The sequence below is a fragment of the Parus major genome, chromosome 1A (genome assembly GCF_001522545.3).
Source record: "Parus major isolate Abel chromosome 1A, Parus_major1.1, whole genome shotgun sequence".
Taxonomy (NCBI): domain Eukaryota; kingdom Metazoa; phylum Chordata; class Aves; order Passeriformes; family Paridae; genus Parus; species Parus major.
Genome location: NC_031773.1, coordinates 58,700,631 through 58,726,187, shown reverse-complemented (window position 1 = coordinate 58,726,187; position 25,557 = coordinate 58,700,631). Strand labels below are relative to the sequence as shown.

General features: G+C 38.4%; 1 protein-coding gene across 4 annotated transcripts in view; it reads left to right on the top strand.

The window, feature by feature from the left end:
* Nucleotides 1-447: 447 nt before the first annotated feature.
* BRAF (B-Raf proto-oncogene, serine/threonine kinase) overlaps nucleotides 448-25,557 on the top strand; it is a 65,955-nt gene continuing 40,845 nt past the window's right edge. For 2 of the 4 annotated variants that reach the window (XM_033514815.1, XM_015628184.2), the window contains exons 1-2: nucleotides 448-570; nucleotides 11,741-12,001. In XM_033514815.1, the coding sequence (XP_033370706.1) occupies nucleotides 487-570; nucleotides 11,741-12,001 (345 nt within the window). In that variant the 5' untranslated portion in view covers nucleotides 448-486. Of the gene's footprint in view, nucleotides 571-7,950; nucleotides 7,972-11,740; nucleotides 12,002-25,557 lie in introns of those variants that run through there. The other 2 variants (XM_033514817.1, XM_033514816.1) reach the window with 2 other exon arrangements.

Here is a 25,557-nt window from a genome sequence, read left to right as displayed (position 1 = left end):
CTGAATATGGAAGCTGAGACATAAAAGATGCTCTTTAAAATCAAGACATCCTATTGCCATGGAAATAGAACTCTGGGTCTGGGTTTGTGAGTATCATTAACACACATGGCTAAGGTTTAATAGAAAAACTCCTTCACTAAATTTTTAGTACTGTAGAAGTTGGTTTGCAAAGTCTTGCAAGGAAAATACTTAATATGATTGATTAACAAGAAAAACAAGCCATTCTTAGAAGTTGTTTATTCAGTAGGTCCTGAATTTTAAGACCAAATGTAAGTCTTTTCAGTTTATTTCAGAAGTAAACTATTGCTAACACTGGATGAACAGGATAACCTTTTGCTCTCATTAATTGATAATTAATTTTTTTTATTTTGGACTTCTTTTATTAAATATTGAGAGATTCTTGTTTTATTCTAGGACAGATTCTGTAGGCTTCCTGTGATGATTAAAAATTTTAATTTTCTGTTTTAGGTGTGGAACATTAAACAGATGATTAAATTGACACAAGAACATATAGAAGCACTGCTAGACAAATTTGGAGGAGAGCATAACCCACCATCAATATATTTAGAGGTAAGTTTACATTCAAACAAATGTGGACAGATGTGGGTAATGTTATCTTAATCTTATGTGAAGCTTCTGAGGTTAAAACTGAGAACACCTTTAATAAAAGGGAATATACTTGTGCACTGCAAACTGAACTCAGATCTTCTAAGAGATATAAGGGGATTCAGTAGGGGAGGATCAGTGGCATGGTGTAATAATAATGTTGGTGCAATAGAAATATCAAGCTGCTTTGTAGGGGCCAGGAGAGAAAAGATTGTGTTTATAATGGAGGAAGTCATGTTCTGTCAAAAGCCAATGTATATGCATGAAAACATTTTTTTAAGACTAACTTTGCCTTTAAAGCAGTTAACTTCCCTTTTTTTGTCTTTGAAAAATGGTCATGTATAATCCAAAATATTGCATTAGTAGAAGGGGACTTCTTACAGAAACGAATAAAATTGTGGGGTGGAGTGAAAATTTTAAGCCATTTTAAATTTGTAAACTAGACTACAAATTCAGTGTCTGTATTCTTTCATCACTCCAGATTCATAGAGTTGCGTTGACATAGGACCATTAAGAGATTAGAGAGATGCATGCAAAAGTTGCCTCTATTAGGAACTGAACGGGCATCATGTGCTTCAAACCTGCCCTTTTCTTGTTTCTCTCAAGTATTGAAGTAACTGGAGGTCAATCAGATTTCTTTTGTAATCTTTTATTTTGTAATTGCTGCCTAAAGGTGCTGGGTAATTAAAAATAAAGATTTCATTATTTGAGGTACTTCTAGCTTTTATCTTAATATATTAGAGCAGGGCACCAAGTTGATTATACAAATGTTGACATTACGTCCTTAACAGTTAAGGTCAAATGAGGCCCTCGGTGGTTGCTTTACTTATTGCTAATGTGAAATGGGAGTATTGAATCAGTGCTATCACTGTTTTATCCACTCTGCTATATTTAAGCACACCTCTGTTTTCACAAGGACCGGTTCATTCCATATATCTGGATTTATTATTGCCACATGCAAGTGGGTTTCGTTAGATTGTGTATCAAACCACAACAGAAATGAACTTAGTCTATACTAAGTCTGGATTTAAGGTAGGGAAGTTGTTAGTTCATCACAGCTATTTGTCACTTGCTTTTATTGAAACTAAAACCAAGATCCATTACTGGAAGCTCTGTGTTGTGTAGATCATTGATAGGGAAAAGAGCATTTGCAGTCGTAAATATGCACTGGGAAATGATTATGACAGCATGAAGAGTATGTCTGAAATAGTTGGTGACCACAAAGTATGAAGCTGAAAGCAGATTTTTAAGTTCAGAAGATCCATGTGCTACTGAGGTGAAGCTCCAGCTCTGTCTCATCAGTGTGCTAGGGCAGCCCTGTGAGGCAGAGCAGGGTATTCCTCTGTTGCAGTGAGTTCCACTGGATCATGAGCACATCTTGGGACAGGTAGTGCTGGTACTGACTAGGGAGACACAAGCCATTGGGAGGAAGGTGAAAGGGGCTTACATTGTGCTTTTGCAGTTGTTGTCCCATGAGACAGTCCTGTGGAAAGAGCCCACCATGGTTGAAATGAAAAGCTTGTTCTTTCCAGCTCTTTGCTGTGTGGTTCCTCTGCTTCCTCTGTTCAGGTACTTGCAGTACTGGCAGTGACTAAGCCACTACCAGTCACTAATCTGTAAGGAAAATACCCTGGTTTTGTTGGATTACTTTATCATCCAGATAGTAGTTTAAACCTGATCATGATGAAGGCAGTGAGCCCCAAAACTGTGATTAAGATTAGGGAAGGGATAGAGTTTGCAGCTGTGAGCCAAGAACTAGAAGATGGTGTGAGAGAGGAAAGGAACTTTTTATTTGGATGGTCACTAGCATAGATTAGCTCATCCTCAAATGCATTTATCAAGGTGAACAGTATTAAATGCTGTAGACCTGTAATTTGTTTAGTGTGTAGACTTCCTGTGCTAGAGCTAAAGTGTGAAAAAAACCCCAAAACCCCAAACTCTATTACTGAGAGCCAGATCCAGTTAGAAGCAAGATTACTCTCTACCTTTGACTGTTCATTTCTATTCAGCAGGGATTGTCTAGTGGGTCCTTTCTGTGCCTTTCCCACCTTTTGACTTGGTCATGACAGGGCTTGCTTTCTGTTCTTAGCATTTATTTGGCAGCAGTTTATCTGAATCCAACCTGTCACTGCTAGAGTTCTTGTTTTGACTTCTGTATTCCATCACATCAGAGAAAGGGCCAGGAAAACTCTGGTTGCAGCATAGACGGACAAAGCTATATGCAAAACGTTTTGAATATAGTATGGTAAAGTGTGAAAGAGCATGTTTGCCTCTAGGAAATGCAGAACTAGAAAAACACAGTAGTTTTGAAACAAATAAAAAAATGTCTATCTGACCTGTGTTAGAAATAACAAACTTTCCATGTACAGTTAGTGTGTGGTATTGGGTCTGGGGCTCAAGTTCTGTACCTGGGTGTCATCACTGACTTCCGTGGAAGGCTCCTCTTTCCCCTTAAGCTCTTACCTGTAGTGTTTGTCTGGGTATTGATGTGATCTCTACTCTCACCAAAACACTCGGGTGGGAAGGCAATGGAACTCAGACTCCATCCATCATCTTCTGATCTTTCTATTTTTATTGCTTTGCCAAAAACTCATTTCTGGCTGCAATACAGTCCTGCTTTTACCCGGAGTCTGTATGGATAATTTTGCTAGTGTGTTACTTGAACTGCATTACCTTTCCCTTTGTTGCCTTAGATTCATAGAATGGTTTGGATTGGAAAGGATCTTTAAAGGTTTTCCAGTTTAACCCCCCCCCTGCAATGAGCCAGGGCATCTTCAACTAGATCATGTTGCTCAGAGCCCCATCCAACTTGGCCTTGAATGTTTCCAGGGACGGGGCATCCACCGCCGCTCTGGGTAACCTGTGCCAGTGTTCTACCAAACACAGTTTTCTTCCTCATGTCTAGTCTGGATCTACCCTCTTCTAGTTTAAAACCATCAGCCCTTGTTCTGTAACAGCAGGCCTTGCTAAACAGTCTGTCCCCATTTTTCTGATAGATCACTTTAATTATCAAAAGGCCCTTTAACTGTTACAGGCTGAACAACCCCAGCTCTCTGTCTGTCATCATAGGAGAGGTGCTTCAGCCCTCTCATCGTCTTTGTTGCCTTCCTTTTTACTCCGACAGGTCACTGTCCTGCTTAGGTTGGGAGCCCAGAGCTGGATGCAGCACTCCAGTGGGGTCTCACAAGAAGGGCAGAATCGCCTCCCTTGGCCAGCTGGCCACACCGCTTTTGTTGCAGTCCAAGATATGGATGGATGGATGGATGGATGGATGGATGGATGGATGGATGGATGGATGTTGATAAGATTCTGGGCTGTGAGTGCCAGTTCATGTCCAACCCTTGCCAGCTCATGTTCAACTTTCCATTCACCAGTACCTATTCTGTAGGGTTGCTCTCTATCCCTTTGTCCCTCAGTCTGTATTGATGCTGATTTTAAAATCCTTCTGCTGCTCTGACCTCTTTCCATCTTCCATAAAATGTGAGTGATTCTTAAGGACTCCTTAAGAGAGTAAATTGTGCCTCTTGATCATCTCTTGATGTAGCTATCAGCAAGCATGTTTTCTTCTTTTAGCAAAAGTTGAAATTAGCCAAAACTAAATGCTAGGTAAGCATCTGCAAATGACCAGTTTGGCTTTCACCAATATTGCCTTCCACTAGATGTAAACATCTAGTTTAATTGTAATGCCTCCTGCAAAACCATGTCTATTTTTATTCTTCTGACAAGTTTGACAGCTATCCATTCATCTTCCAGTATGTAGAGTTTCAGTATCATAGGTTTTGTTTGGTTCATTTGTACTTCTGCCTGGCTTTACATCTTTCATTTACTACACTTCTCACTACCTGCTTATGTTCACAAAACTTGCAGCACCTTGTGCACTGGCTTTTGGCCTGTGTTGGAGCTGCCTCTGAAGAACTGTCAAATGAAGTTGTGGTTGAACCTAGTGACAACATTGCCTTTCAGTTAAAAGTGAAAGGAAGGGATGGGGGAAGCAGAAGCTCATGAGAAAGGTGAAGAATTCAACAAGAAAATAATTCTGAAAATTGAGCATTCAAAGGTTATAGTCAAATTGTTTGTGCATTGAATATAAAACATATCTCATTTAAAAATAAAAAGGAATTTATGCCTTAGTCACAGTTGCTCAAGAAACAGAAGCTTTTGTTTCTGTGTTCATCTGAGAGTGAAGACAAAATTTTCGCCCCCCTCAGATTTTATTTCATTTTTTTCCCCCAAAATTCAGGAGGGGGTGTCAATGCATTTTATGTCAAAAGAACTTTAAAACTGGCAGCTGTTGTTGCAGCCATCATTTCAGGTTTCATCAACTGACTATGAAAGAGGAATACTTTTCTTGAAATATTGAAAGTGATTGACTTGTGCTGTGTTGAGTTCAGCATATATTTAATTTTTCCTGCAAGAGGGGATACTCAGGTTTAGGGGTGTCTCCCTGCCTTGATCCATCACTCCTCAGTGATGGTCTTACAAAGGTGAGTGTGCAGCAGGGGAAATAGAGCAGAGCATGCAAGCCTGGATGGAAAATGTAGTGTGAAGCTGGAGGGCAGCAAGTTGCTTGTCTTGGTCCTCCCTGTGCAGGAAAATTAGGGCTCAGGAGGGAGACCAAAGCTGCAGAGAGACTTCTGAGTATGTGTCTGAGGTACAGGGGGAGGAAACAAAATGTACAGAAGAAAGAAAAGAACACTTGTCATTAACCACACAATTTTCTTCTAATTATTATAATTAGTGATAGCTTTGGAATTCTTGTCAATGTTCTCTAATATGATGGTAAGAAAAACTTTTCTGTTTGTTCTGTCTGGAAGAAAGAATAAATCTAGTAAGCAATGACTGTATTAAAATCCAAAAATGGCTTGTAGCCAAATTTTCTTCTTATATAATCTTGGCTTTTAACTTCTCCCATTTGCCGTGTGTTACCTCAGCTCAAACAGAACTCTGGAAATCACTGTCAAACCGCAGAATGGTTTGGGTTTGAAGCAAAGCTGAAGATCATCAAATTCCAACCCCCACCCCACCATGGGCTTTCAGTAGACCAACCTGCTCTAAGCCCCATCCAGCCTGACCTAGAACAGGGATGGGGTGTCCTCGGTTTCTCTGGGCAACCTGTTCCATGCATCACCACCCTCACAATTTTTTCCTAATATCTAATTTAAACATGCCCTCTTTTAATTTAAAGCCATTCCCCCTTGTTCTGTCACTGCATGCCTGTGTAAAAAGCCTCCCTCCAGTTTTCCTGTAAGGTCCCTTTAGGTGCTGTAAGATCTCCATGGAGCCGCCTTCAAGCCAAAGAACCCAAATTCTCTCACCCTGTCTTCATATGAGAGGTGCTCCAAATATTTGAAATAACTGTTTGACTCAGTAGTTACAGAAATATTATTAATTGTATTTTTATTTTCTCCCGGAAAAAAGAGGCTGCAGAAGCTTCTCGGTAGATTTTACCACACTTTTTGGAAGCACTCTGTATCTCAGTAGCTGAAAACATCAATGATTTTTGTCTTCCCACATAATTTCTTACTGCGTTATATCAGTCCTTGAAGTGTTGTTTCCCAAAATATATAGTTTGTGACTCATCATGGAAAAACCCTTTTCCTAAGGGTTTGTCTAAGCATTGTAAATATTGGAAATATTTACTGCAAAGAAGGCTGCTATTTTGATACTGGGAAAACCTGGGATTCACTTAGCAAAAATGGTTAAAATATGTGGTTGTATATTCTTTAGGACAGCCATCAAAATTTATATTTCTTTTGTCTCTACCAACAAAATACTGCTGAAAAGGATAAGCTGAGTTAGGGAAAGGAGAGTAACGGCCTGTATATTGGTAACAAATGCTGTGTACAAACTGAAATGGGTTGCACAGACCCAGGCTGGCCAAAAGCACTCAGCTCAAACTTAGAAGGAAGGGATCGTGCTTAAATGACTTAATCAGATTTGTTAGCCTTTGTAGACTCTTAATGACTGTTCAGGGAGGCCTTACCTATTTAAACTTCCCGACTCCTGTGTGTCCTTTTTGCCCCATAGTCATGTGTACAGTATTACCTACCAGCACTTAGTTGTGAGAACTGAAACAGTATTTGCCCATTTGCATGTAAATTCTTGTCTGGGATGAGGTTGCATTCTGGACCTGTTGGTTACTTCAGTTAACAGTCCAAGACTAAGCTGCCAGGTCTTTTGGGGTTTGTTTGGTTTGTTGTTTTTTTTGTTTGGACTCCACCCAAAATGAAATGGTATGCAAATGTATAGAATTACAGTGGTATCAAACGAAGTTTTCGAACTCGGTCAGCTTTCTAATGCTGTATTGAAGGAATCATTCTCTTTCTTACTCCTACTCTTGGAAGCAATTTAAAATGAGAATCGTGGGGGTAGATGTGTATTTGCCCCCAGCTACTGTGACTTTTATTTTTTTCCTGGCTTTCTCTTTGCCTGGAGGTGTTCTGTTCAGAGGCATTGCTGTTCTCAGTTTTGGGAGTTTGGCTGTTGAATGTCAGGAGAATGTTTAATTTCTTATTCCTGTATATCTGAAGAATCCATGCAGGAGGTCAAATTAGTTAATTAAAGAAGATTACCTCTTTGCTGATCTGAAGTATGCTTATTGCAGCAGCATGCAGATACTGTCTAAAATAGATCTTGGTGATGAATCTCAGATTGTTCCAGACTGTGGGATTCCAGGAAAACGCTAACACTGCATATAGACACTGGGAAACCTGGTGGCCCTCTGGGGAATTTCAGACTGGTTTTTACCAGCCTCCTAACAGATGCTGTTCAAATATGTTGGACCAAAACTGGAGTGTCTAAAGTTAGACTAAGTACAGATTTAGGAGTCTTACTAAATGAAGAAATCATGACGTATGTTACTGTCTATCTTCAGCTCCCATTTAACTTAGTGGGATTTGCATTTGATCAACAGCCTAAAAGGTCAGACATCTTTTAAATAGAACCACAATCTTAGTTTCAAAGACCAGGAATCTGTAGTTTAGGCTTTTGAGTCTTGCAGTGTGTGGATATTAGCTAAAGTTGAATGAGGAAGAGAGACTATGGCAAAAACAGTTATTTGCTTGAGTTTGGTGTTCTAACCAAATGTAGTAAGGGGCAGAGAGAAGGGGTAACCAAATTTTGCTACTGGGGAGTCTCACAGATTAAATTTTTTTTTTTTAATTTTCTTGTTGCTTTTTATTTCCTTAGATGATTTCACTAGAATGTATAGCCTGGTCATGGCCCAAGAAAGCAAATTTCAAATATAATACAAATGACATGTAGGGAAAAAAAATATGCATGTTTTTAAGAAAATCCTTTTTTTTTATTAACAGAACTCTTTTGGCACATCCACATAACATCTCTCAAATTCTGTTGACTTCTGAGGTCAGTTTTTATTTTGTCAGTAGGTTGCTACATTTAAGTAACTTTAAGGCTGCTGCTCCTGAGTATATACAACAGTTAGAATAGCAGAATATATACAGCAGAATAAGAGAGCAGTCATATTTTGGCATTTGTGCACATTGAATATAAACATGCCATCTTGTAATGCTTTTGCTGGAGTTTGCAGCTTATCAGACATTGATGCATTTTAATTAGCTGAAATTTTAGGGGTGTTCTCACATGTATGAGACTATATGATGTGCAAATATACTGATATGCAATGTAATGAAAACTCACTTTTTGTTCTATTTTTGATAGCCATAGGATTATGTGTAGATTGACAAGCTGTGCTGATTTTAATCTAATATTCAACTTTTCAAGTATATACTTTGTGAAATGAAACTTTGTAAAATCACACCAAGTTGGGAGCAATCTGAGCTGTCAATGAGCCACCCTCAGGATACCAGCAGCAAACTGCACACTGGGCTGCAGCAGCAAATGAAGAGGCACCCATCCACTCTTTACTTGCGTGGCTGCTTTGGGGTGGTGTCCAGCATGGGGAAGAGAAGCTTCAGGAGGAATCTGCAGGCTCTTTCAACCTAGAGAGTCAGACTCTTCCAAGACCCACACAGCAAATGGGGAAGGGGAAGTGTCAGAGACAGTGAGCATCAAGTTAATTTCATAAGAGACAATTCTTCATTGTGAGTGTGGGGTTTCAGCTCTGAACTGGCTGCCCAGAGGTTGTGGGCTCTCCATCTTTCAAGACTTGCAAAGCTTGCTTTGGCAAGGCCCTGAGCAACCTCATTGAACTTAAAAATTATTTCTGTGCTAAATGTGTGTTAGGACTAGATGACTTCTGCAGATATCTTCTGACCCTTTTTTTCTCTCTTGTGATTCTGGATCAAGCAAGATTTAAGTTTTATGTAGCACATTACTCCTTAATGGCAATATGTAAACGGATTGCATTGCAGACTAGATTTCCTAAACACTTTGTTCTGAAATGCCTTTAGAATCCTTGATTTAATGATTTGTTTGAATATTTGTCTTAATATTTTTCATGTTGTTGATTCTGTAGAGACTTAATTTTAATCCTTTTAGTTTGTTTTTGAAAAACACTGTCAGAAATCAACCTCATAGTTGACCCAGAGGGCCTTGACTGACTTGAAAGTTTGTGTAGGTGTTGATGCCTGTCTGCTAAGGTAGCTGTGCTGCTGCAGGTCAGTTTAGTAGACAGGCCAAATCTGCAACATGATCCTTCTTTTAGGTAGAAATACTTGCCATAGGTCAGCTTTGCTGATGTAACAATCTTTGAATCTAACTCTAGAGAATAATTCTGTCTTGACTTGGTGCTGCTGTTTTTGTAAGGTCTATTGGTGCTAATCATCAGATAAAACTTTGTTTCCCCAATGTACTTAACCTTCGTGAAATGAACTTTTGTTGGAGCTTCTGTTTCTGCTGCACGTACTGTAGCTTCTTTTGAACAAGAAGAATTTTTTTAAAAAAGAGAAAAATGTATTTAACATCCAGCAACACATTTCTAGTTGCTTTATTTTTATGGTGGGATCTTCTGCTATGATACCAAATAATGGTATGGTACTTGAGAGCCTTTGTTCTCAGAAAAAATATAGAGCTTTTTGCATAAATCAGTGGTATAGAGCTCAAAGCCAGCTGCAGCTCCCAGCTTTCCATACTCATTGTTTATTCTCTTAAGATAAATCATTTGACTTTGAGTTTTCATTAGTGACAGATTAAGCTGCCAATGTAAACATTGTAGGATTGAATATTTTGAAAGTTGTGTGTAATTTTGTGAAGGAACTAAACCCACAAGTGTCCGGAAGCAATGTAATGTTGCGTGTGTTTGAATAATATTTTGCAATGTTCATGAGAAAGGGAAGTAAGTATTTAGAACTTCAGTATTGGTGAAATGGTAACAGTTTATGTTTCCTAATTTTTGTTTACTGAAAATAATTCTTGACACATGGAGCTTTTGCTCAAGTTTCCATGCAAAGTTGATCCTGGAAGTAAGAGAGACACATGTTACTGTACAGCCAGAAAATGCCATTATTTATAGTTAGGTAATCTTTCCATTTACTTTTGACAATACAATTGGGTTAGAGTGAAAATGTTTTGGTTTTAAGTTGCAGAGTTTGGAGTCTATTTGTGAAATGCTAGACATCTTCATTTTTTAAAAGAAATAATAAATAGTTCTCAGATTCTTGCAACTAATGTATGTTTATTAGAAGTGAAACCCATAAAGCTTAGAATTTTCAACTGTGATGTTCACCACCATTCTTTAAAATGCCTTTTCTTTATTAGTCCTCACTGTGAAATTATAATTTTCTTTGTTAACAGTGTGGGGATGATGACACATTTTGAACATAGGTCCATCCTGGCAGTATGCTAAGCTTTCTTAAAAAGGGAAGGATAAACCACTGTTTACACAGCAAGAGCAGTTTGGATGAGCCTGCACATTTAACACGGAGAAATAAATTCCTAATGAAATGTAGTACTTGTGGCTGCACTACTGAATGTTGTTTGTTTATTCTCCTTATTTTTCTTTTTCTACATGTAGATGCTGCAGACTTTTTGGTCAGTTCAGTTCTCCTGTAACATTAATTAGCAACAGTTATGAACAAAAAAGTAGGAAAGCAAATAAAATAAGTAATTTTTAAAAAACAGAATCAGAAAGCATTTTTCTTTTGTATAAATATACTTGAAAATATCACTGAAGAATTTATGCATATTGGTATGGATCTTGGTCTTGCTATAAAGGAAAGGAGAAAATTCCATTCCTTGCTGCTTACGTGTTAGCTTTGGAAGATCTTTGTTGTTTCTTTTCTGTAAAGATCTGAACAAGGTCTAAACCTGTCAGTTAACACTGACTTGCTTCTGTAGTGTGAAACACACATTGCTTAGCTGATTAAGGTTTTTAAAGCTATTCTGCTAATTTATATACTGAATGAATGGTTCATATAGTATCAATAGTATTGGATACCGATCAAAATTTTCTTGTTACAAAGTTGCAGGTAACAAACTTTAAAGAAAAATGTATACTGATTATATATTTGTTTTATAGATCTTGGCAATAATGTTTAACTTGATTACATTTAATAAAGAAGTAATGGGTAAATGTAGTATTGCTGATGTTTTCAATTGTTTAAGATACTTGATCTGTGTAATCAGGTTTTACATAAGCATGCTGAAAAGATGTTAAACTTTCGAAGGATCACATTTTCATGTTTCTGGATGGCTTTGAGATGGGCAAACTGTTATGTTCTAAATAAAAAATGTTTTTTTTACTGTTTGATAAGTGAAGGATAGTGAACAGTGAGCTAGGTGAAGAGTCAGATACAGATGATAAAAAGCAGATTTGAGCTTTCTCTTAATTATTGCATCAGAAGTATTTAACTGTCATTCCAACAGAATGATAAATTTATCTGGAGCACAGTAATTCAGCAATGCAGCTGACAATATTGGTTAAAGATAAGTGGTTGTGAATTAGAATCTTCAGTGCAGGTGTTTTGAAACTGTAGCTTACAATTTCTTCGATCCTTTCCTTCATTTAATTTATTAAAACATTACTTGTTGGTTCGGAAGGTTTAACATGATGTTGTTTATTGTGCCCTGAAAAATTTGACCAGATCATTTTGTTCTATTCCTGGGAATTTTGTATTAGTTTAGGAAGTGTTTTGTTTCATGCTTGTTCCAAATTGAGATTTCTGGTTTTGTCTGCGGCTACTACATGATTAAAACAGCTGCTGTTCCTTCACAGGCCTATGAGGAGTACACCAGCAAGCTTGATGCTCTACAGCAGAGAGAACAGCAGTTACTGGAATCCATGGGGAATGGAACTGATTTCTCTGTCTCCAGCTCAGCTTCAACAGACACAGTTGCATCATTTTCCTCCTCTAGCCTCTTTCTAGCACCTTCATCCCTTTCAGTTTATCAAAACCCTGATATGTCACGGAATAACCCTAAGTCTCCACAGAAGCCTATTGTTAGAGTCTTCCTGCCCAACAAGCAAAGGACTGTGGTGAGTCAGTTTCTATTCACGTACTTGTAACCTCAATATTTCCTGTGTCTTTCTCCCTCTCTATGCAAAAGTTAATTTAAGAGCTGAAAAAATACCTGGGTGGAGGTCAGAAGTGTCATGATCACTGTGCTCTGCCACACTCAATTGTTTTGATCTGTTGAATGTTTTTGACATGATTAACTCGAAAAAGTCCATTATAGCAATGATACAGAATACAAAACTTTCAGGAGTTTCATAACTATGAAGATACCTCAAGAACTGTTTTTCTCAAATCAGCTTTATTGGATAAATAGTACTTTACCATTTTACAATAGTTAGGAAGGGACAATAAGCTCTATTTCTTGTATTATACAAAACTATTGATTACTTTAACAGGACAAGATGGAGGAAGTATTTTCTATGTTGTCAGAGTTACTAGAAGCACTGAATGCTTTAGAGCAAGAACCAGCCTCTTGCAGCTAAGAAGGGCTGTGCAGGATTGCTTGGGGGTTTTTTGTTTTAATTTGGGGTTCTTCTTCCTTTTATTTTTTCTTTCTTACTCATGGTAAGTGTTTGTGTGGAGACCATGATGCTTTCAGGTCTTGTGTAGAGGTCTGGCTAGGGGAGGGGCATAGTTGCAGTTAGAGAGGCCAAGAAGTGTTGCCCACAAACTGCTTGAAATCTGGCGTTTATCAGTTTTGACAATGTTAGTGATTCCTGATGTCATGGAAGGGTAGTTCACTTCCTGCTGCTAGAGAAGGGATTTTTTTTTTATCAATTAAGAGCTGCCAACTGAAGAGTCTTGATATGTCCTTTAGAATAATACACTGCAAACTGTAATACATGAAATTATTTACAAACCATAGTCTAGGCTCTGTTTTGCAAGGCGGGTTCATAATCCAAACTTAGTAGGAGAGCAGTGTTTCCAGAGAAGGTGGGAAATGAATGGACAACAACTGTCCATGTCAAACCAGGGCTTTTTGCAGCAGTCAGTCAGATGTCAGCTATCTCTGGATTTTTACTGTCTGTTGAATTTGAGTTGCTGGTAAAAAGAGGAAAACATCAGCTGAGTAGTGCTGGGCGTTGGAGCACGTCCTCACCGTTTCTCTACCACTTTCCTTTCATCCTTCCCCCACCTCACTGAGCAAAAGACTTATAGTGGGAACAACATTGTTATCTTCACCTTACTTTGTATTTTAATATTGCTTAATTGTTCAAAATATTGCTGAAGATGAAAAGTAATATTTGAGTTTTGACCTAGAGAATGGGAGTTTAATGTATTCTATGACCACTGTGCAGAATGTACAGTGTAAAGCCAGGTGATTCTGTTGTCTGCCTGTTGAGGAAAGTCTAAGCACACAGTACTACCCGCAGAATGAAATCTGGAGAGAAGGTCTTGGATTTTGGAAGGACTCTGGTTTTTTCATGTGTTCTGTACCACCCTGTCTGGCTATTTGAAGCCCCTGTCATAGGGCTCATAAGTTGGTTTTGTTTCTTTCCTGTAAAGGATCACAGCATATCACTTCCTCCACTGTTCTGTGCATTACCCTTTTTGTCTCTCCTATGTGTTCTCCTGTCCTCTAACCCATATAATTCACTCTTATTCGTCTCCCCTCATCTGCAATACTCTTGTTCTGCTTCTTTGTTGCTCTCTTTTTACCTCATCCTCAATCCTGTTTAATTTTTTGCAGCACTAGATGCTCTTTCTGGGTTATGGGAGGCAAACATGGTTTAACTTTCCTGTAGTCGGGGAGAGGTTCTTGCTTCTGGCCCCAGCTTTGTAGTGGAGGCTGAACACTATTTCCCTTACAGGTCCAGCTCTGCAGCTGGTTTCTAGCTTGCTTTGGTTCTTGTTATTTCAGTTTTACACACTGCTTGGATCAAGTTGTGTTACTAAGTTGAATTTTTTTCCCTATTTTTTTCCCATATACTAGTAAATTATCTCTGGTTTAGAGTTGAGAAAGGGTGCTTATAGGAACTCTTGAGTGTAGGGGTTATTGGCCTTGGAGCCAAAGTTCATTTCTCTGAAGCTTGAACCAGTGCTCATTTTATTGACATAGCTGGGAATTTCTTGTGTGGCGACTCTTAATGTAATTACTTTGTTTTCAGTATTTATTGATCCTACAATATGTTGTTTCCGTGTTGGAAACTATGGAAATGCCAGGAGCAACCAGAATTCAGATGAATCCTAGGGTGCATCAACCACAGCATCACTAGATAGTTAGGAGAGGTGATTCTCCTCCTCTCCTCCAGTGTGGCCTCACCTTGAGCACTGTGTGCAGTTTTGCGTGCCACAATACAAGATTCTTGATTTACAGTGCAGCTTTAGTGGCCAGCAGTCAGATGATAGGTTATTAACCTTAAAAAGCATCCAGCATTTTTCAGTGAACACTGAGACTACTTCCTTCATTCTCTCAATGGATTGAGAGGTGTTGCACACATTTGTCTGCCTTGATAACCTGTGGCTTTTAAAGCTGACTGTTGTATCTCACTTGTGCCCATTAGCTGTGCCATTTGCTTATGTAGCTGTGATAGTAGTTTAGGGTGTTCAGGTATAAGAGGTGACTTGTGATGGGTTGAAGCAGGAAGGAGTTTCCTTGTGAAAATATGACACCTGCCATTAGAGCCTTCCCCCTGCCCTAGTTCCCATTCCATCTGGCTGTTAAAGCGAGTCTGATGTGTTCTACAACTAAGCTGGTGCCTGGGAGAGTTATTGTTAAAGTTGCAATGTTGCAGCAGTCTCCTACCACCTCAACTACAGTTGCTTTCAATTAATATCTACTGCTGGAAGAAAATCTTGTTAATATCACAATAATAGTTTCAGTCTCTATTTCCAATTCATTTCAGGAGGGGAGAAATGTCAGACCCTAAGGAGTCTATTTTTGTCTGGGAATGCCATGACATTTCTTAAACTGATTTAAACTGACTGGAATTGAGTTGGTAATGGAGGGCCAACCTCATTATTTATCTTTGATCACTCTGAAGCAACCCCAAGTACTACAACAGCCTTCTGCTATTTGTTTAGAGCTGCTAAAAATGCAGGAAACGGGGGGGAGTTGGTTGCATATCTTACATTTTTGACTAGCAACTGCCTTGTTAGTTGAGAGTTCTGTGTGTTATTGTTTGTGTAGGATCAAGCAAATACATCTGTTGGAGCTGACTCCAGTTCAAAGTATAATTTAAGGAAACTAGTGGAGTACAAAGAAATGAGACCATGGTGTTCAGTGTCAGGCATTGTAGTGCTGACGCAGTGTAGCTGGGAAGTTTCTTTGTGTGTTTCATGATAAGGCAGTGTTGGACAAACCTTTTCCTAATGGAGGACAAGGTGTGAAGGTGCTTGCCTGAAAGCCTGATGGGTCTGTGGCAGAGCCTACTGCTGCTGATCATTTGAAGTCAGCATTTTGATTCAGCTGTCTACAGGACAGGGTTCAAAAGCAACTTTTTTTTGAAAGCAAAACCAAATACTTGGCTTGGTTAGCTGGAAGGGAATCAATGAATAAGTAGTGTCAGAAATAAAGATTGTTTTCCTTGTCCTTGGCCTGGAAAGGGATGAAGAGAAATTTCTTTCTCTGAACAACCTCCTAGAAGAAACAACAGATTGTTTTTTATTCTTTGTGCTGGGGTAATTTTATCCCCTCTAATGCAGAGAGAGAAACATGTATACTTCTTTCCTTGGTGGCTTTGCTCAACTGGCAAGTCACACATCCTTTGGAGAAGCATTCCACACAAATGTGACCTGGATAAGTCTGTGCAGGTGTGTTTGTTCCATTTTGTTCTAGGCCAGAGAGATGGATGCTGAAATCATAAAAGTGTAAGATGGTGGAAGTCACCCTGAGATGAAAAGTTGTTTTTTAGAGCAAGTTGATGAGACTTATCCAAGCAGTGGCAGAACTTAGGGAAATACTAGTTTAAAGCTTGTTTGGGTTAGGAATCTAAATGTCTGTGGTGTGCATAGTAACAAATCTGCTAATTAAGGGAGCGCTTTTGGAGGTGGAAGGAAGGTAGATAAACTCCGATCTCCTGCTGGTTATTAGAAGTCTGAGAGATTGTTACATGCCAAGACTTGGTTTTGGTGAAAGGGAGGTAGCCTTGAATGGAAGTAGGTGATAGTGTGTTGGCATAAAAGCAAGTTATTATTTACTGGTGAGATTTCTGAGAGAATGCACAGCACTGTCAGGGAACACAGCCTTTGGACATTCTTAGCTGTGGTGTGGATGAGGATGTTTTTTCAAAATTGTATGATTGAATGTGCATGCAGAAAGAGAAGAGACAGAAGACAGTGGTCATGCAAATGAACATAAGTAGACACATATGTGGTTGTTGAGAAGGGACAGTAATTCAAGGAGAATGCTGGTTACCAACTGATGTAGAGGTACAGGACAAATATGATAACTTCAGATTTATGTAAGAGGAAGAAAACATTGAAAAAGTTGTAAATTAACTGAAGGAGTTTGGACAATAAACATAAAAAGCTTTCTATGAGTGTGAAGATTACAGGAATATGCTATTTGCATGTAGGGCGAGATTTAAGCATTTTGTGTGACTGCTTTGAGTTGTGTGCTTTTTATTTTTTTTTTCCTTTTTTTTATTTGAGGGTTGGGGGAATGTTTTTTGAGGACCTGGGTAATGTATTCTGCATCAATTTTTAACTGCTAAGTTTGGGATAAAGAAAAAATCTCCATTTCCAATTGCAAAAACAGTTCCAATTTTTGCTCTGTGAAAGTTGACAAAATAGTTAAAATTATTTAGGGATTTCTCCAATTAGATTGCTTGCTCACTGTAGATCTTACGGCACTAGCAAGAATTTTTAGACAATTTTCCTGTAGCACATCAGGTGAGGCTGGTGTCCTCTCTAGGAGGAAAGCTTTCTGAAACCTGTAATGAAGTAAACATTTTGTGGCCATATCTGGAGTATCCCTCTGTCATAATGGAAGAGCACAAGAATAGGTCAGGCATGTATGATATTTTCCATGGGTTGTCTTCCAAATTTGATCTATTTATCACTCAGGAATTTGATGAGTTTAAGTGTTTTCTATTTGGAAACCCTCTGTTCAGCCTCCATTAAATAAAGCTATGGATACTAGAAATTTATGTCTTGTGATGAGGAATTCCTTGGGCATGGTTATGTGTAGTATGAGTAATCATGTTCTGTGTTGGTCTTTAAATCTCTGCCACATGCTACTTCATACTGAGTGAAATAAGGGCTTCTGAGAAAAGCCATTTAACACAAGGCCTGGTATAAAAAGAAGTAGCTAAAACTGGTCATAACTCTGCTGAGGAACTATATTAGGAGGTTTTTGATGTAGTGAAGTTCTAGTAAAAGAAAGAGAATTCTAGGAAAGAAGAGAATGCAGTAAGAGGGCTTCTGACTCAAGTACTTTATGAATAAGATTATACAACTTGATGAATAGCAGCCCTGAATGATTTTGATTACCCAAGAAATCCCTCCTGGACAAGTACTTAGAGTGGGGGGAAAAAAAGTCTGAAGGCAAATAAACTCTCTTTAATGATGATATGGAGCATGCAGAGTTACAGGAAAACAGTATTGAAGTGTAAGAAATGATGGGCATTTGAAAGCTATCTGGTGGTGATAGGTCTTGTACTTGATCTCTGGTCTGTTGCTGCCTTCTGCACATTACTAGCTTCCAGAGGAAGTGTTGCCTTCATGTCTTCTGGTCTTGGTGGAGTGGCTGTGAGGGTGGTAAGGAGGCTCCACTGCTCTCCCCAGTTGCATTTATAAAGGATCCTCTCCCAGTTCCAGTGCCCTCTCTCTTTCTGTCAACACAGGCAAGGAGTGGATTTGGTCAATTTGAATTCTGTTTCTGTCTGTAGTGGTCTGAGTGGGGACAGTGAAGCAAGGGGGAACAAAAAACAAGATAGATGCTGTACATGCTTTGGGAAAGCTTGGTGGCCTCCAAATACTTCAGTTGCCTCCAGATTCTTGTTAGGGTCAAATCATTGTGTGTTATCACCTACCACAAGGTCAAAAAATTTCCATAGTAACTTTAAACCGAAAGTAATAGTTCAGGTAACAAAAAAAGCTACCGTTTCTTCCATGTTCAGCTATAGAATATTGTGTGGGTTTTGGTTGTTCTTTGTTTTGCTTTATTTTGAAGTTTAAGAGTAATTAGAAGTGCTTTGTGTAGAAACTCGGCATAAATCTGGGCCAGTAAAGCTTTTCCACTTGATTTTGTATTGGTTTGCTTCATATGTGTCTCAGTTACACACATATTGGAAAATTAATGGAAGTTCTCAAAATGTGAATGTGAGACTGAGTTTTCAGAAGTGACAATTTGTATGTTTAAGAGTTAAAGGATCTAAACAGGACTGAGAATGCTGTGCATGGGGTTGATTCTTGTGTCTCACTCTTGTCACACCTTGGTTTATTAGTTTATTATATCTGCCTTTTAATTAGGCAAGCAATCATGTGATCTCTGCAGTCATGAAGACTAGAAGAATAAGCTATTTTTATTCTATGTAAATTCTTAGCATAAATTAATTCATCATGCATGCACAATTGGGATCCTTCAAATATTCTGTTTTTAAATCTGGTACTTGATTCATTTCGAGTTCAGATTTGCATCTTGCTTTCTGTACTTTATGCTGTGGGTTTGTGCCTCAAGCTTGCTGAGTAGTAAGCACTGGATTTCTGTAGGCATTTAAGCTGCCCTACCAGTTTCACCTGTCAAGTATAAGGAAAATTCAGAGAAGGGATGTTCAGGCAGCTGAATAAACCAGTTTCTTGCTTTTAATTACACACCTGGTTTGACATTAGGCTTTTCTAATCAAAAATACGATTAAAGCCTCCCATGCTATATCAAACATGCAACAGAAATAGAGTTTATTATTAGGCTATGCCAATGGCTGGTTGCTGAATGTATCTGAATACTTTGGAATTTTATGCATCTTATTAACAGTCTGGTGACATGAAGTAAATGGTAGTTTACTTTTAAGTAAACTTCACTTCATACTTCTGTATCACTAGGAAAATTTATTCCATCACTGATTAAATTGTCTTTTATCTTTCCTCGGGAGATTTCTTTCTTTTGTCCTTCCAATTCTCTTCTCCCCTTCCACTGAGGAGGGAGTGAGCAACTAGCTGGGTTGTGCTTAGCTGCCTGCCAGGGATAGCTCACCACAAGCTACCCTCAAATGCTGGATAAATTCAAAGGCATATGTGTTGAAAAGAGGATAATTTAATCTACTGCATTTTTATTGACACACTGTCTTGGATTGCAAAGGGAAACAATATTGGAAACTTGCCATTATAAAACTGATGACTTGTCATCTGGAATGCCATGTGCAACATTGAACACTGGTTTTTACTCAAGTAAAGAGTGTTTAGCGATTCTTTATGAGATAGAAAGTCTGGCTGTAGAAAGCAGTGAAGGCAAGAAAAAAAATACTGTTTGGAGCATATTTCCTTTACTTCATAATGTGCTAAGCAGACACTCAATGAAATGGAATGCAAGTCACAAATCTGAAAATGATTATAATAAATGTTTTAATTCCATGTCTAGTAAGTCATACTAAAATTCATGCTTCTTGTGTTGTTTAAGCAAACTAGCCAATGAGAGTTTTAATATTTGTAGAGAATGTGTATACTACCTGAGATGGAAGTATCTATTTGGTTTTAGGATCAGTTGCAACAGTTTAGAGAAGGATGTGAATTTTAGACCTTCTGCTACAAGTTTCTTGCCCCCACACTGCTTTTAAAGCACTTGGAGTGTGATCAGCTGGGACAGGACTCTACTAAAGTGAACTCTGGGTGTGACCTATTACAAAGATATATTTAAACTGTTTTGTACCTTAAATTTCTAATGCATGTGGGTTTTGGTTTGGAGAGCAGCCAGCTGACTTTTTTGTCTCTTGAACAGAAACCACAAGGTCCTGAGGTTTCATATCCATAAAGTGGTTACAGATATTTTTCTGGATGAGTATTTCTTGCAAGTCTGAAGTCTAGAGCCATATTTTCCACACTTTATTTTACTAGTAGGTCACTGTCAACCTTCACAGTTTCTACCACTGCTATTCGCTCTAACTAAAATTTGAAGATGGTGATCTGCTCTCTACTGTCCCCTTTAAAATGATCAGTGCTCTTCTGAGCACAATGTGGGAGCTCTCTCTCAAAAGCTTTACAAATTGTATGTGGAGGCCATTGATTAGACACAATAGGTTTCATCCAGTGTGGGTGAGTGATGATGCATTCTTGAGAAAATATTTCTTCATTGACATCAGTCTGTTGATTTCTACAAGTGAATACACTTAATTTCATTGAGGGTGCCAAGGGGTCCTGGTAACCCATGTCTTTGCAAGTTAAATGGAATACATTTGATTGAACAGTAACAGCTTTGTAAAATGGGTAAATTCTGTTCAATTTCCCATGGAAACAAGATTTAATGCAATGAAACTCTCTCATTTGTCTCACTAATATGCTTCATTAAGAATGCATTTTCTTGTTCCTTTCTCCTGGAAGCTGGACAGAGCTTCATGTCCTGATACCCAGAACAACTCTTTCTGAAAGCTGTGTTTTTTTCTAGAGGATGTGATGTTCAGTGTCATCTCATGTCCTTTCTGACACAAAGGAGGATAATCTTATCTGTTAGTGGTGTAAGAAGTAGCTGACTGATTTGGTGAAATACTTGTCCTCCATAGGTAAGATGAGAAATTAAATGTGGATCTCATGTTTGGATTTTAGCAGAAAACCTGACATGTTGGAAGGCCAAACCAAGTATTTGGCAAAAGTATAGTTTGGCCTAATTTTCTCCCAGCATGTTGAATTCTGTGACATGTGGCTGAAATTTTTTACTCTTGGATATCAGATATGGAGAGGAGAAAAGTGTGATCTTTCAGGGTGTATATGTTGTGGTAAGCAAATAAATACTTTGAAGTGATATTTCAAATCCATTCTACATGGCATGTTTCCACTATTGTACTCTGTAATCTGCTTGTTTGGAATTACTCTGAAGCTCTAAGGTATGTTACACATACCTTACATACCATACATACATTACACTTGGCTACAGTGAGCTGAACAACAGTGCTACACTGAGGGAAAAATAAAGCCAACTAACTAGCTTTGAGAAGTATAATACTGAATATTCAGGGCTGACCAGCCCCTACACTTTCAGAGAATACCTTTCCATTGCTTTTTTGGAGTGCTTCTTAGTCTCTTTATTGCTCTAAAACATTGGAAACTACAGTGGTGTAAAGAAACATTTTTAACTTACTGAGACTATGCCAGTTTCTAGTCTGATGTTAGAAAAGTGATGTAAGAGTTATTTAGGGACATAGCCCTGAATTTCTTACTGAATTGGGAATGACCTGATTTACAGAAATAAATGATTTATTATGCATTGCTTAAATGCTTGTGGCTGTAGTGCTAAATATATATCAATAATATTGTTACAAATACTTACTGTCCCTAGAAATAGTTCAGGTGAGTAAAAGAAATGAGGACATTAAGGGCTATAGTTCTGTTTAATCTGTCTAGGTAATAAGACTGCTTTGAGAGTTTCTGCAATCTGGAATAATTTTCATTTTTTTTCCTTGGGGCTTAATATTAGCAAACTTGAGCATGTGTTTTGGTGTCTCCCTGAATTGCTACTTGTCCAAATTAGGATGCTTCAGTAAATTATCTTCTCTGGTATATTATTAATCTACACACTGAACACACCTTGCAGTCTGTGTTGGCAGCTTCTGTGCTCTTTCTTAGTGTTATATAGCCCACACTTTCATACTCTTCACTTTTGAAAGTTGCTTGCTGAATCAAGGTTCTAATTACTATAAAAACCTAAGCCTTTTATGATCTACAAATCTTATGTATATAAGTAACCTAAAAAGAAATACCTGAACCTTCACAATTTGGAAGTACATCCCCTAGCTCAATAATACGAGTTTCTAGGTGGAGTTAACCATTGTGAAACATTTGGATTCCTAGTTATAAAACGGAGGGATCGAGATATAATGGATCAGTGCAAACAAAATGGATTTGGAATAATATTAAACATCCTACGTTTCAATAAAACACCAATTTTGTTCAGTGTATTGGGTTGCAGGCATAAGAGTGCTGTGTGTTTTGGAATACATGAGAAATTTTCTCCTGGGGAACTGATTTTGTTAAAAAATGCTGATGTGATTCAGTTAAAATGCTCTGTGGGAATCCTGGCAAAACTCTTGATGGAATTGATAAACCCTCCTTGGTGCCTTCCTGCTGTGCTGGAGCTGCCGGCTCCTGGCAGGCACTCGGAGGCTGCGCCATACGGGGCTCCTGCTCCCTGCTCCCCTCCCAGGCTGTGGGGCCACACTCCCTCCCTCTGCCTGGGGCTGAGGAAGAAGCTGTTCCAAAACTCCTGCTTTGGAGTCAGCAGGAGTCTGTTAGCCAGGGGAAAAAAAAAAACTGGTTTTGGTTTTTGTTTTTCTAAAGACTGAGTTAGTCTCCAAATCACTTTCTTGGAACCAGCTTTTCTTTAACTTTGCCATGATTTGGGGATGAAAAGAAGCTGGGGGCAAAAAGAGGTTTCAGAGGGAATGCTTTATAGCAGGCACTAGTAGGCACTGAAGGAGGGGGCTGAAGGACTACATGCACAGATGGTGATAGACCGTGCTGTACCAGTCTGGGAAAATGATTAATCAATACTACAGGGACTTATTCTAGCACTAAGTTCTTTTAATTTGGCCTTATGTTTCTGTGCTCAGGAGTTCTGTAAGAGAATGTTCTAAATGCGATGCTGATTCAGGATCATGATGGTTTTTGAAAGTAATAAAAACAGTTCTTTGGGTTTTAGCTGGAACTTAATGCAAACGGCAGTGAAGAGAACAAATGTTCTACCCGTGTTTCTAATTGCAAGTTGCATAAATATGGCTTGGATTTTAATTAAGGGGACTTGAGATAATAATACTGATGAATAGGAAAGGATAAGTGAGCAGGATTTTGAATGCATGTTTTTCATAGTCCTATTGCACTTGTGTTGCTTTAGGTAACCTGCATTCTCATACTTCTCAAATTTTAAGAGTTTGCATTTCCAACTTTATTGATCTCTTAAAAGAAACCCTGTAACTTCATGAATCTTACTTTTGACAAACTTAAACGGAAAAGTAAACTACACCAGAGTAATTAATTAATAGTATTGGAACTTTGAGGTTCCTGATCCATTTCTTTGCTTCATGAGTTACTGGAGGATGTTGTCATCATTTATGGAGGATCAGTGCTGAAAGAAGAAATTGTTTTCCAGTGACCACAGGACTGCTTATCTCTAATATTAGTCATCTTCCTACTTCTTGACTTTTCCTCCTTGTTGTGTTCCACTCCCTCACACAAGTTAAGATTTTACTAACCTTGTTTCTTTTAATACTTAACTCCATTAGAATTTTCTGCCTAAGCTAGAACCCCTTTTTACTCTGTGCTGGGTTCTATTGCTGCTCTTAGGCACTTCCTTCCCTCTGATATTCCTTGTTCAAAACACACCGCCTTTTCTCCCAGTCACAGCTTGAAAGTTTCCTTTTCAGGACATAGTTCCAGTACTTCCCCAGGTGTTGGCAAATAGTTCTCCCTGCAAGGTGGTTCATCACATCTTTTTTTCCTGCCTGCAGCCTCAGCTCTTCAGGCTGTCCTCCAGCTGTCTTGCTTATTTGATTCACACCAACCTGCTGATGACAATTCCCTCTCCCAGTGTACACGTGCTTTCCCTGCATGTTCAGTTCTCGAAGTTTGTCCTGACCCTCTCCTCCCATTTCTCCTTCATGCCCAACCTCTGTCCTGACTCTTTTCATTTCCCTTTTCGTTCCCATCATCTGTCTGCCACCTTTGCAGTATTTCAGTTTCTTCTGCTGCTGTGGATATCAGTGGTGATATGGTTGCTGGAAAGGTAGACATGAATTGTCTGTTGAGTTGTCACTCATTACATGAGTTGTCTGTGTCAACCTCAATCCAGTGGGAGCTACACTTCTAGGAAAAGCAGCCTTGAGCCAAAGAACACTTGCTTCCTCCATTGAAATGGCTCATGATTGGATCTAATGTGTGTGGGAGGTTGGAGCACACCTGAAATCCTCAGATTATAGTCAGATTCTTGAAAATATTTACTCTCTATTTGTAAATATACATGTTGGAGGCACAGAGAAGGACACTGAGGGGACAGAGTGGTTCTTTTAGGGATCTTTGGCAGAATGATGATGGTACTAAATCATAGGGACAATTAAAGAGTTATTTTCTTAACAAGATATTATGATTAGTATAGCACAGAATTTGTTGTTAGAGTGGCACATGAGTTGTACAAGAAGAATCAATACTATGCAATTTATAAGATAATTACAGAATTTATAATGCAACTTCACTTATAATTTCTAATCACCTTTGCAGATCAAGATAAATCTTTAATACATGTTTTGCTGTACCAATACAACAATCATAATTCACACTTTACATTTGTATGAAAGAATGAGTCACACCCTCTATCCTTGGAGAAAGGAGAGGAGTTCCTTACTAAGGAGTAAGTTTAAATAAAAAGATGCATTAAAGAATAATGCAATATGTAAACCAAAGTCACCTAAGGCTGAATATCAAGATTGTAAAGTAGTATGCTATAGGATGTTTTTTACAACGAATTATCTTCTTTTAAAATGTTTGTGTTGACCAGATGAAATGCACAAATGCCTTGTAAAGAGGCACTCTCATGTTTATGGAAGATGGTGAACCAAAATATTCCTTTAATTTTTGTCTTCTGAACGTGCATATATTTGAGCTCTAGAAATGCAATATATAGTGTAACCTCAAGTGATGTTCACAAAGCTACTTGAAAACAGGCTGCTACTTTGCACTGTCATGCTTAAGTAGGACATAGAGCCCCTAAATACCCATGGAAATTTAAATACAGGGAACAAAAACTAGGCTTCCATCCAAAGCCAGTTGAAGCTGATTAAAAGACTGCTTTTGGCTACTGAGTGCTCTGGCTTAAGCCACTTGCAAGCTTGATTTGAGTTTCAGGTGTTCAGACACACTTGTCAGGTTTGTTAAGTTTCTATTTTTTCCTTCTGATTTGTATTCGAGGTATTGTCCATGATTATAGGAGAGATCCCAGTGTGTACAGTGCCTGAAGCCTTACAAATTTTCATTACCGGGTTCTAAAAATAGTTAGTAGATAATACTCAATACCTTAACTATACTTAATCACCAGATCATGTATTCTTATTTTTTATGGCTTGACACTGTACACTGTTAAATCACAGGTATACCTAGTTGCGTAAGATATGCCCACAATTAGAATAGAGGTGAGGAAAATACCTTTACATAGTTCGCAGTTCTTGATTTGGCTAGTTTTAATGTGCTCCTCCATTCTTCCTATCCTGTTAGTTATCTAAACTTTGCAAGCTAGGAAACAGAAGAGAGCAATGTTGTTCGTGTAAGATACATCTGTAGAGTTACAAATATAGGTTAAAGTGAGAGGTGATGGCCTGCCTGACTCAGATGACTGTTTTGTTTCACTTGTTTGCATGCTTATCTTCTGTTTTAGAAATAGAAAATAAAATATTTACATTTTATGGTAATGGTTTTTTGAGTGCAGTCCAAGTTAGTTCCTTCA